This window comes from Amphiura filiformis, chromosome 14 (assembly GCF_039555335.1).
Source record: "Amphiura filiformis chromosome 14, Afil_fr2py, whole genome shotgun sequence".
Taxonomy (NCBI): Eukaryota; Metazoa; Echinodermata; class Ophiuroidea; order Amphilepidida; family Amphiuridae; genus Amphiura; species Amphiura filiformis.
This window is the reverse complement of record NC_092641.1, coordinates 31,300,353-31,313,941: the sequence shown is the minus strand read 5'-3', so window position 1 is coordinate 31,313,941 and position 13,589 is coordinate 31,300,353. Positions and strand designations below refer to the sequence as shown.

The 13,589-nt window shown below is 39.1% G+C and overlaps 1 protein-coding gene across 1 annotated transcript; it reads left to right on the top strand.

Annotated features, from left to right (window-relative positions):
- Positions 1 to 13,217, top strand: LOC140169957 (arylsulfatase-like). The gene is made up of 6 exons (XM_072193266.1): positions 1 to 239; positions 1,577 to 1,726; positions 4,025 to 4,137; positions 4,946 to 5,174; positions 7,236 to 7,400; positions 12,443 to 13,217. The coding sequence occupies exons 1-6, from the start codon at positions 71 to 73 to the stop codon at positions 13,078 to 13,080; spliced, it is 1,464 nt and encodes a 487-aa protein (XP_072049367.1). The 5' UTR covers positions 1 to 70; the 3' UTR covers positions 13,081 to 13,217.
- The last annotated feature ends 372 nt before the right edge of the window (positions 13,218 to 13,589 follow it).

Below are 13,589 nucleotides of genomic sequence, written 5' to 3'. Positions count from 1 at the left end.
GGCAATCCAGTGCACAAACTTCATATTGCTTGCAATAATTGCAAATATATCGTCTGCTTTGAGACCCAACATGATCATTTTCTTAGCCGATGATGTAGGCTATGGGGATCTGAAGTCTTACGGACATCCGACTCAAGAATGGGGTCCAATCGACGACATGGCCGAAGAGGGAATGAAGTTTAGTTCTTTGTACTCGACCAATTCTGTTTGCTCGCCAAGCAGAGCGGCATTGCTTACAGGTATTTACTATTATGCCTAGGCCTATTATGCTGTCCTATGAGGGCACAATGCATCTTCATTTTCTGAACTTGGGTTTTCACCTATATCCCAGCAATTGGTCCCATCAAGACCTACGTGTGTCTCCGCATGGAGCGAGCGTTTAAACAAACAAACAAACAAACACAAAATGTTTTCAAAACGTTTAAACGTGTTATAAACGGGTTTGGTTTTAGTAAAAACGTCACAGTTCAACCATGAATTTTAAATGTCGGGTTATAATGGCCATGAAAACGTTTTTAAAACGTTTTATATGAAAAAATACTACAGGGTACAACATTTTTTCAAATGTTATCAAATGTTATCGTAAAATGTGTTTTTTTGTATGGTGTTAAAACGTGTTTTAACCCGATATTTAAACGTTATATGTAAAACGTTTTGTAGTTGATGGTGGCGATAGCAGAAAGTTGTGGCAAGCCATCACAGTTCGAGGACACCACAGTACATTATGTACTTATTGAATATTCGAACCACTAGGGCCTATATTGTGAAAGCCTAAATAATTGTGTCCCCTTTAATGCCTTTTTATTGTGTAGGCCTAAATAATTGTGTGTACCATACATGTAGGCCTATCTTATAGACCTTCAGGCACAAGTCAATGCCATTCCATAACTTTCCTTCCTTACAGGGGCGTATCCAGCTTTCTTGGTCGGGGGGGGGGGGGGCAAAATAAAATTTTGGGGGCACAGACGAAAAAATTGCAGTTGCATCATACAATACATAGAGACTGTATGTCTTCGAGCTTCCCAAAAAGGGCCTTATTGGGATGTTGTGCGCGAAAAACATGGTATTTTACACTATTTTCGCCCATTATCCGGCTAAAAAGGGCTTTATGTTACAATGTGCGCGCGTAGCGCGGAAAATTTTTGTATTTTACACTACCTGGCCCTGAATTTTACTAGAAAAGGGCTCCTTGTCCTTTTCATTTCCTTTGCCCTCCTGATTTTCTCTTTCATTTTTTTGTCAGAGGGGCACTTTTTTTTCCCATTTTTTTGTCAGGGGGCACTCTGTTTTTCTATTGAAATCAGAGGTTTGAGACCTTTGAATCCGTCAATACATACAAAATTAGCTCTAAAAATCTAGAACAACAGCCGACATATTTTTTTCTTTGCAATGCGCCTTTGGATTCATTGCAGCTAGTAGCCCAAAGGCAAATAAACAGAGGGGGTACTTCCATATTGATGCTACGCTCCATGGGAAGTCGAAATATAGGCGGAACGGACTTTCGACACATATTTTGTAATATTATGTTGGCCTACACATTACTATTTGAAAGGTTTGTTTTCTGATCCTATCATAGGCAGACTACCGATTCGAATTGGAGTATACGGAAAATATAGGGTCTTCAATCCTCCATCACCGAATGGGCTTCCTAAGGAAGAAATAACTCTGCCTGAAATTTTACGTGACGTGGGTTATGCTACAGGAATGGTTGGAAAGTGGCATCTAGGTAAGACTGACACACCCCCTACCCTACACCCACCCCTACCCACGAAACCATCCTATCTCACACATATGCACCCCCACTGGCGTAGAGTTCTTTTTGACATGGGGGGGAGTGGGGTTGGAAAATGTTCTTGAAATATACCATGGTAGTAGAATCCGGCACCTTTTGGCGACAGAATAAGTTTAAGACACAAATGCACACGAAAAATTGTGCCATTTTGAAGTGATGAAATATTGTGCAAAAGGGGAATAAATTCGCGCGTAGCTTTGGGCTTTGGGGGCTAAAATGGCCAAATATGAGGTTAATTTGATCAGAAACCCACATACAGGCGTCAATATTGGGGGGGGGGGGGTGATTGTATGGACCATCCCCGGCAAAATATTGGGGAGGGGGGGCATTTATTCCCCCACCCCATGCATGTTAACAAAACAATGAGAGGACGGACCTAAGAAATATCTTATTACCGTTACCTACCATTATACTTTATCCGTACCGCATACGCCATGCATAAATTCGAGAAGCCAGATTTCCACAAAAGTAAAAGTTGTCAAAAGCTGACCAACTTCGTTTGTTTGTTTTTCTAATAAGGCACGAATAGGGCATGAATGGAGCAAACTGCAACTTTTTAAATTGATATCGTCTTTGGGTTTAGGGATCGTCGACTCGTCGTGTCTTTATTTCATGAACAATTTCAAACGATTGAGGTCTTAAACTCAGGCTAAAAAATGCAGCTACTAGCCGCTGGTTCCAATTATGACATTATCTGTCTTTTTTAAGGATATACAAGGGGTAATTGGTACCTCTAATTCTTTGGTTTACTGTATGTACACTAGCTGAAGCGAATGCTTATAAAGCATTGTACGAACATAATGGGCGGTTTTTGGATTTTTGCACTTCACACACAAATTCCTCATCGACCCCAAAAAATGCCTGAAATTAAAAGAACAGATTACCATAAAAAATAAAACAGTAATCTTTTATGGGAATGTTATTTTACCGTCTTTTCAGACTTCAATTTCACGCGATGGGTATTACGAATCGTTATAAACTCCTCAACAAAAGTTTGGAAAGTTTTTTCAAGCATCTGTATCTCAAATTATTTGTGACATATTCATATCGTGTTGCAAATCAATGGATAGCTACAATACTCCCCTTTACACTGACACCCCATTTGAAACAATAACATTTTTCACGGCTGAGTACACGCCTTGTGAATGTAGTAGGGTCTCAAACAGAATTTGCCAAATTCTGTGCTCAAACAACGCTAGCCACTAACCTCAGAAACTGGTGGGAAAATCACAGGCAGCCACAATAGTTAGGCACCTTCTCCTCATGCTGCTCACCGACCTGGTTACACGTTACTGTGGCATGGGCATTCCATTCTTCAACCAAGATTCGTCGCAGGTCATTCAATGTGGTTACAAGCTAGTCCCACAAGTGTTCAATCGGGTTGAGGTCTGGCCCCCGGGTCTGCCTGATGGCAGGCCATTTTGGCTCTACTCCCATATTCTGTAGGTAGTCGTTGACTACCCGTGGCTCTGTGGGGCGAGCGGTGTCATCTTGGAGGATTGCGTTAGGTCCCAGATTGTGAAGATATGTGATCACAGCTTGCTGCACAGAATAATGGTCAATTTGCAAATTCTGTTTGAGACCCCACTACCTTCACAAGGCGTGTACTCAGCCGTGAAAAATGTTATTGTTTCAAACGGGGTGTCATTGTAAAGGGGAGTATTGTAGCTATCCATTGATATGCAACACGATGTGAATATGTCACAAATAATTTGAGATACAGATTCTTGAAAAAACTTTCCAAACTTTTGTTGTTTATATAGTAAATATTCATTATGCTTTATAAGTCGTGTTCACACAGTCGGATATAAGTGAGTTATTACCGGTAAGCGACTTATAACCGGTATTAGTGATTTATTACCGGTATTAAGTGATTTAAATCCGACTGTGTGAACACGACTATAGATGAGTTGACCTCAATGTTTATCAACAAAGGCAAGGGACCGTATATCTTAATGCTTGAGTGAACACCGTGCAACCAGTACACTGTTCAATAGTCTTGTGGCGGGAGTTTTAAAAAAACACGAGCCCTGAACAAAATAGTCCTATGATACTGCTAGGCAAAAAACAATGGAAAATTTGACGATGTGTGCGCACATTGTCAGGCATTGACGTCAGAAGTCAACTCATCTATACATTGGATTCTACAGTTTTCACACAACAAATATGAAATGCGATCTGTGACATGAATCCTTGAATAATGAAGTTTCCTTGTCTTTTACTCTTCAATAGGTATCAATGATTATACCCCTATGAGTGGTGTACATCTTCCTCACTACCATGGCTTTGATTGGGTGGGAACTAATCTGCCCTTCACTAATGTATGGGTATGTGATGAGACAAAGGTATGAGATTGTATGGTACAAATCAAATGGGGAATTCACCGAGCTGTGGGTCTTGGTGTCAGCTCAAGGGCGAGAGCACACGAAGGCCAACGGTCATCTCAAACAAGCCGGACAAACATTTTTTTGTTTTATTCCCTGTGTTTGGAACTGATGGAGGGAGAAAAGACATACAAAATTAGCCACCAGTTCCCAACGATTATGAACAATTAAATATAAACAAAACTTCTTTTTAAGCAAAAGATACAAAGAGGGACAAGCCAGGCAAACAAGTTGCCTTTTGCAGATCCCATCTGCATGGTGGAAATAACCCATATCCTAAACCTAGGTCTCCCTTCGATACGTCCGAGGCTCTATGTTCTCTATGCCCCCCTCCAGCCCGGGCCTCCAGCTAACCCAGCCCATATCTCCTCGGACCCGCAGGCCGGAGACACTTGTTGACAAAAATGTGAGAAATGTGCTCGTTGTCACGTACGAGGAAGATCAGTTTTAGCCCATTAACATGATTAAAGCGGAAGGGGACTATTCCCACCAAAAGTCCGATTTCTCTGAGCTTTGCCGGGACAAGTCTTCAAAAGCTACTGGCCTAATCGTATAGCACCGCACGCACCATCCAACAGTTGGGCAGGTCTATGTAGCGCAATTTAGTACAGATACAACACTTTACAACACGAGGAGAACGACGGGATGGGACATGGAAAGGGGTCCCATTTTAGGAGAAAAAGCCGAAGAAACAGCCTGCAAGAATGATAACTAAATACCAAATCTAGTCTTAATATATACTTTAGTTTGTTTATTTTCTTTCTTTCAGAAACACATGGATGCTCCAGACCCAAGCATGTGTTTCATGTATGACAATGAAACCATCATTCAGCAACCATTTTCCCACCAATATTTAACCAAGACATTTGTGGACGAGGCCAGTACATTCATAAGGCAACAGACAGAAAACGACAAACCATTCTTTCTCTACCTTTCATTTGCGCATAATCACATAGCCATGTTTATAGGGAAAGACACCGAATTTACGTCAAATAGAGGTAATGGTAATATGTTGTGCAATGTGTGGATCCACCCACCCACCACACACACTGTGGGTGTGTTGGGTGTGGTGAATTTTCAAAATGGTCCTACAAATATCGCTTAACGTCTTAATTTCAACTTGCCAAAATACTGTATCCTACCCTTTCGACCCCCCCCCCCCCGGTCTTCACGCAGACTTGCAGTGCTACCAATCGGCATGCCAATTTTTTCACAAAAAGCACCCAAATTGGGCGCTTTTAAGGACATTTTGCCCGAATGCGCGCAATTAGGGGCAATGGTCTCCACTGAAAATCCACCCATCGATTTACCAAAATTACAGATAAGGAACCACAATTTCAAACCTTAAATTGCCTACATTTGAATTTGGGGTTGGAAGATACCTTCCCCTAAATAACAGCTAATAACAGTATTGCGAACCATCAGCATCCATGGTTCGATGTAGAGAGTCTTTCCTATTCAGAGGAGATATTGCAATTACACACCTAATATTGCCTTTTAACAATAACCAATGACACTAGCACGTAATTCCAGTCAAGCACCAATCTTTAATCCTATTATTGAAGAGGATAATAAGCTTATACTTATGTATAGCATTAGTAAAAACCTTAAAAGTCTTTGTTTGCTGTGGCTAAATCCTGTTCAAGAGAGGACATTCCTGAACCTCGTTCAGTTGGGGATGATTTGAAGTGACCGCCAATTATGACCATTTGATATTTAATACCAGCAATGTGGAAAAAAAGAAATAATGTAGTGCCAAAATAATGTACCCTTTTACGGAAGGAGCAAAGTTTAACAAGTTATAACTCCGCTTCTGCAGTACAAATGTCAGCGGCGAATGTCAAGTTATTATTTCCCAGTCTTTAAAAAATTTGCAGGCAGCGGTGGGAATCGATCTCGGTACCTCGCGGTTAAAAAGCACTGTGCAAGACTACTAAGCCAACTAAATATCTGTTGTGCGATGCTTGACATTAATCTTTGATATTGCTTAATGGAACAAATCGCGGAATTAAATTAGTAATAAAAGAAGTATATAGATTCTTATTTAGCGGTCAAATTGGATAAAACGGGAAATATTTGTCCCTGCTCTAAAGAAAATATAGGTTAGAAAATTATCAAATAAAATTAAAATAAAAATTGAGATTTTATATTTCTTTCTTTCACGAGGCGGCATTATCACAGACAAACACTGTATAAGCTAAAAACTCGACCCTCATCACTAGATGCTGTCATAGCTCAATGGTAGAGCATCAGACTGCTAATGTCAATATCGTTGGTTCGAGTCCTCCTGCCAGCAATGGTGATATTTATGATTTTAATGCTACGCTACAATTTGTTCTATATTTTTCGTTTATTTATTTATTTATTTATTTATTTATTTATTTATTTATTTATTTATTTATTTTTGTTTATTTATGTAAATAATTTGATATATTTGAGGTATTTGAGCAATTGAAATTTTGATTTTATAATCCTATGGGGTCATTTTGAACCCACACCCCTCCCAACTTGCCAAACGCACAACACCGAGGAGTTTGCATCATACATGATTGTCATCATCATAAAAAAAAATTCTATGTATACCTGACGCCGGCAACTAGACTACTATACAAAAAAATAGTATCACATCTTTCCTGCTCAATCAATATAATACTTGCAAATAGATCATAGTTTACTAATCTAATCCTGTAATATAGACCTGTTATATCACCTGTATTTGCATGTAGAGTCTATACATGGTTTGTTATGGTAGGGATTAGTGTCCGATCTCTGTAATGTAATGTACATGAAGCATATTGATATGCAGGAAGAATCGATCATTTATTTATCTATTAGGGAAAGATAAACACTATTCAAAATATCAATTGACAAGAAGAAAGGGATGTAGAGATTTGTAATTGAGTCATGCATGATTTAACAGAAGGTTCTTTCCAAAACCCAAACGTAATGTAATTATGGTGCCACCAACGGCATCTATCTCTAGTTCCGAAAAACTCTGGATATCGAAATGAACAAATATAAATTAGTTTTACTACACTAAATATCTTTTCACATTTTAGGTATATATGGAGCTGGTATTCGTGAGTTAAGCTGGGCTGTAGGAGAAATAATGAAAGATATCAAATCATTGGGGATTGATAACAACACGCTGGTTTTCTTTACATCCGACAATGGAGGACATATAGAGATGTGTAATGAAGGAGGCGACAATGGAATACTCAAGGGTATGTTATCGGAAATATAGAGATAATGATTAAAAACACATCCACCATACTGTAATTATGCAATGGGTAATGATCAGTTAATTGAAAGCGTTTACACGCCCAATATTAACACTGATATTTGGCTCCAGTGCATAGTTTCGGTGTATTTTGATGATGATGGATGTGAAAATCGACGCTTGGCCAAGATGAAAGTATTGGAAAATGAATTCCCGGGATTAAATTGCCTTACATTTGTTATTGCTTGACCTAATGGTGCGAAAAGCTCACCTAGAACATATGTGACCGTCCATCCACCACAAACCAGCCGTAAAGTCAGCCCGGTTAATTTTGTTTTATTTCGCGTTTAGAAAATATATATCATAAGCTTTAAAATGGTATATCATTTTATTTCAAACGATATCCAGAAGCGGGGTTATGGTTTGTTGAACTTTGCTCCTTCAAAAAAATGATACCTTATTTCGGTTGTACATGTGTCTCTTTTTCCACATTGCTGGTAATAAATATCAAACAATCATAATTGGCGGTCATTTCAAATCATCCTCAAGTCAACGATGTTCAGGAATGTCATCTCATTGTTAATTGTTGGTTATACATTCCTAGACAAAAATACAATGCTTTGTAACCCACCACTTGAACAGGATTTTGCCAAAGCAAACAAAGACTAGAGCTATTTAAGAATTCTATAGACATAGATCAATATCAATAATCCTCTTCAACAATAGGATTATTGATTAGATTAAAAGGTGTTTGACTGGCACTACCAAAATGAGATACATGTAGCACCAACTTGAGGTACCTATGAATACGACCTTCATGCACATTTTAACACTGCAACTCAGATTACAATTTGCCCACTTTATGGCTCATTCGTTGCATACGGTCACATGTTGTCACTAATTATACAGGATTTCTTTCATTGCAGTGGATGCTCAGGTCATATTATGGAGGTGTGAGAAAATGAGAGCATTGGACCTCGAAGTTGTACGTACTCAGAAAGTTTGAATGGCCCCCTGGGGTCAAATGTTATAAACTTTCGACAACCAACTACGCGGATTCCTGATTTTCCAATGAACTCACACTGCTTCTTTGTGTACAGTAAATTTAAAACATTTGACACCAGGGGCATTTAAACTTTCTGAGTGCTAACCATTTTAAAGAGCCATATTTTTAAAGCTCCTCCCACTTTCAAAACTGGTAGATTACAAGTGCACTTCAATTCTGATGAACACTTATTGGTATTTAGGTTCAGTAAATATCACCTTAAACCTCAATCAATTTGATAATATCAAAATAATGTTGCTCAAATTCAGAAATTTTACCCCCAGAAAAATCCAATTCAGTCTCCTTAAAACCGCCATTTTAGGCAATTCACTACATTATGAGCGCCATAATGTAAACTAATGGAAAGCACATTTTCTGTCAAAACAAAATTACATCTCCCGACACACCCCAATTAATCATTAGAGAATGAAATTGGAGAAAACCTTCTGATAATTACAAACACTCGCTGAGCAGCAAGACCTTCCCTCTAAGCTTTTAATCCAATAAGCTGATTATCTATTTGTTTTCATGAATTGGAAGACATTCTTTGATGTATTACTGAGCTCAATCATCTGAAATTACTGGAGCGTGAGCCACCCAGGCTGGTGGCTCAGCATAGTATTTTATTGTCATCAGGTTTTCTCCAAATTCATTTCCTAATGTATTTAGCCCGTGCGGTTTATGCAGACCCCTTCCAGACCAATCTTGGAATATTGCGAAAAAAATATTCCAAAAGTGTCAAGTATATATACCAACTAACATTACGGCACATTACCAGGTGGTGTATGACGTGCAGTCCCTAAATTCAGTAAATTTTCATCGTCAACCGTGTAATTGAATGGGGTTATTTTGAAATTTTAAAACGCTTGAAATATCACAAACAAATAGGCCTATGTTGGTAAATAATATAAATACAAGCTAAAACCGTTGGGGTTCGATAATGAACCCCACAAAACTAACCGAGTAGGCCTATATGGAAAATGCCATACGGCCGGGCGGTTTCACGAGTTGCCGGCTCGATCATGTCATCCGCTGCCTGGCACATTACAATGACTCCGAGGTCACACGGGGAATGTTGCGACGCGAGCTATAAACAGCCCATTCAACAGTATGATCATGGCGGCAAACACGTAGCTTCTGTTTTGATAACACTTGGGGATGAGAAGCATTTCGAATGTCCTGCGCGCATCCTACGCACCATGAAGAAGCTGCTACTTCCGGTAATACAGCACACAATTTTTCCTCGTGTGTTTATAGTGGAAATATCTCGCGCCAATATTCTTCGGTTGAGAAGGATATCGATGTGCGGTACATACAAATACGGCTAGTGTTTATAGTGTGCAAGTTTCCGGATAATTTCTGATGGATAGAAATTATACCATAATGTACCGCACATCTGCTCCCACTATAGACACGCTGAATGTGGAACTAATACTCATAGTTGAGGATGCAACTCAATCACGTTGGCCCGACTTCGGAACTTTGGTCAGGAACGTCGGAAATACGTCGTATTACTATTTATACGGTTCCATGTTTTCGTCACCGTCATAATTAGACAACGCCCGGCCGCACTTGGTATCATTTTGACCAACGTATTTAAGTGGCTGATGAGATGTAATGCTGCAAAGAACCAGGCCCTTCGAGTCACCAACAAGTGTCAACCCATCATTGCTTCGTATGACGTCCATGGTCATGTCTTGAAGGTTGTTATGCCAAAAGCCACGGCCACCAGGGCCTTCCTCTCTCGTAACCTCAATTACCGTAGACCCTCCCTCGGGTCCATGGAGAACGACTGGTAATGTAGATTATATAAAATTAAATAAACCCGATACATGGACCCTTCCAATCTGTAGGCAAATTGAGTTCCAGCTCCCAGCATTTCGTGGGAATTCACTTTTACATCCTGGGTCAGACGAGTTTTCTATATATACAGCCTGTCTCAAAAAAATTGTGCAAGTGAAAAGCGCCCTCTCTGGCAATTAGAAAATACCGTTGTGACATAAAGCTTATCTCAACGTCACAGGCGTAGTCTTAGCTCTGAAATGCCGTTTGTTCTGTTCAATTTGCTTGTTTTAATCTCGAGATATGTTTAGTTAAAGACGAAAGGGTAAAATCACAATTGTGCCACTTTTACTAGGGAAGAGGGCTTTACATGTAACAGTGATAGCATCAAGTTTATCAAGAGTTCCTTCGTGAAATCAAAAGAATGCATCAATAACACAATACAAAATGTGTTTGACTGTTTTTACTGTTTTATCATGATGCAGGAATGATGATTCTCTTTTTCCACTTACAAGAGATTACAAGATAAATAAATATTTCACATTCTGCTGTAAAAATTAAATACATGTGCATGTCAATGATTTTATCATGATTTTATCATGGTAAATGCTGTTCTCTTATCACTTAAGACATGTTAAAAGACAAACAAATATTGCGCACTTATACATGTTATAGGTTAATGAACGCGTATTACTTGTTGGGAGAGATATTAGACAAAATAATGCACGCGTGCTGATGTTGATGCGTAAAAATGTGAATGTAAAGATCGCGTCAATCAAGCAATACAGTTAAGTCTATAGTCAAGGATAACGCAATATTTCTTTGTTTCAATTGATAGCAATAAAGTGATATTTTTTTCGGAGAAGTTGCTATATAGGAGAATGTTCCTTCGAAAGAAGGATGCTCCCAAAGAACAGATTCGGGTCTTTTCATAATTCGGTCGATTCAATTATATGATGCGCCTCCAGCGGCAGCTGGGGAAAGACCCCGGGAGGGGGGGGGGGACTTTTTCAGCGTCGCGGTCACCCAAAGACCCCATATTTTTTACGAAGACATGCTCTGTCACCCGAAGACCCCCTATTTTTCCATTTCATCTGTCACCCAAACAGAACCTTAAGTTTAATTTGAACAGCAACTTTTATTTATCACTAATTTTGTTACTTATTTTGAAAAAAGAAAGAAATGTGAAGCCATTTAGAACTAGAAATTTGATTTTCGAGGGTTTCTGTGGCGCTGTTTCGGCGGTCACCCAAAGATTCCGTTTAAAAAAAAGTCATGTTCTCACCCAATGACCCCATATTTTTTACATTTTGCTCTCACCGAATGCCCTTAGTGCGAAAATGCCAGCCCTACACCTATAACCATTTCATATTGAAATGCCCCCCCCCCCCCGCGGGGGAAGGCCAAAAATGCGCAGTGCATCATGGGAAAATGTCGACATCCAATGCATACGAATACAGCCCAGGAACAGAGGATGTTTAAAGACATTCCCACAACCCAATGGGGTTTCTGACCTTGTATGTCTGGCTTTTGTACACATGTGGTACAGTTGATCATACCTTGCATTGGGATTGTGTGCAAATATCTGGTATTTTCATCCTATTATTTAACATTCAAAACATCGAGACTTAGGAATAAAATTAATGCAGTGGGACAATATGAATGTTTCCTGTAAGAAAATCAAATATCAGTCATAAGTCTCAACTATTAGCTCGTTGGCTGCAGTTTTAAAATTACCATTTTGTGTGTGTGGCAATGGGGACTTTGCCTTTAAAATTAGGTTATATTGATCAAATTTCCCAATCATAGTGCATTGTAGGAATGCCTTTAAGCCTCCTCTGGCCCAGGAACATGCCATTGTCAATTTAATTATGTTGCACGCGAATTTGTGTACGTGAATGTACAGCAGTTTACAATAATTGTAATAGATCCATTTGGATCTATGTATCACACGAAATTCTTCGTGGAGCTATTTTCAGCATTATTATTATCACACGCGTAAAAATCCAATGGTGGCTTGGAAGGCGATGTCGACCCCCGGTGTCGACCCTGGAGGTCAAAACCCCGGTCAAAACTTGGAATATTAAGAGCAACCGTTGGCGGCGCATTGTATTATTAATATTAGCTTAGATATTAAGCGAAGGAGCATTCCGATTTTAAATATTAGCAAGTATTGTATAATTATCTCAATTTTATCACACCCTTTATTATTGTTATAGGTGGAAAAGCCAATTACTATGAAGGCGGAATTCGAGTTCCAGGTATTCTGAGGTGGCCGGGACAGATTTCTGCAGGCACAATAAACTCTAACATTGTGAGTCAAATGGACATGTTCACTACGTTCGTGAATCTGGCTGGAGGAGAGACGCCATCAGATCGGGTGATTGACGGTAGAGACATTACCCAGCAGATACTTGATTCAATGAAACTGAAAAATGAAAGCAAAACTAAAAAACGCATCTTATTTTTCTACTGCAACGATATGTTGTTTGCCGTTCGATATGGCTCTTACAAAGTTCATTTTTACACCATGCCTGTTAAAAACAAAGAAGAATATGCTGACGCATGTGGAGAGGGCGGATTTCCAAACACAATGTATTTTAATTGCTATTATTGCCCTAGTGAATGTGTTATAAAACATGATCCTCCTTTGATATTCAATGTTGATGCTGATCCTGGTGAGGAATATCAACTAGATCCAGCATTGCATAAATTACTTTTACTGGAAGTAAAACATCTTCTTGCGGAACACAATTCAACTTTGATTAAAGGAGAAGAACTGCTGTCTGCCCTTAATCAACCATCGCAACCTTGCTGTGACAGTTCCAAGCCCTCCTGTTCATGTAACTATCCCTGAAATATCGAATATACTAACTGTAACGTTTATGTCATTGTCATGATTGTTCTATCTGTTGTATGCCTATTGTGCATTAGCTGTGTAGTAAAATAAGAAAAGTCCATAATAAACCCATAATATTCTCCACATCTGAAAAAGAGCTGATACCTCTCCTTTTAAATGTGTTAAACTGCATGTGGCGTGATGGCTTGACAGGCTTCACATTATGTCAATTGTTGTCATGTTAGAAAGAAAATTCAATTGAATTTTTGTGATATTTGGAATACCACTCTATGTCAATTATGAATTAAGTTGCATTATGACATGTGTCGAGGTATTCCTAATAAACTTATCCATGTAGAACGCTTGTTGGGTGTTGATATTGTGTGGAACTTATTTAATAATACAATACTTTATGTGTATAGTTTATGTCGGACCCCTCTCCTCACCACACACACGAGGTAGTGTACTTTATAGTAGAAATTTATCATCCCTGTAATCGAGCCTTCCCCTTCTGAACATGGAAATGC

Excerpts from the sequence above, each read along its gene's own strand:
- LOC140169957 (XM_072193266.1), top strand. The coding sequence starts at position 71 with ATGATCATTTTCTTAGCCGATGATGTAGGCTATGGGGATCTGAAGTCT. Across the intron at positions 1,727-4,024 it reads GGTTGGAAAGTGGCATCTAG|GTATCAATGATTATACCCCT; the intron begins GTAAGACTGACA and ends ACTCTTCAATAG. Across the intron at positions 5,175-7,235 it reads CGAATTTACGTCAAATAGAG|GTATATATGGAGCTGGTATT; the intron begins GTAATGGTAATA and ends TTCACATTTTAG.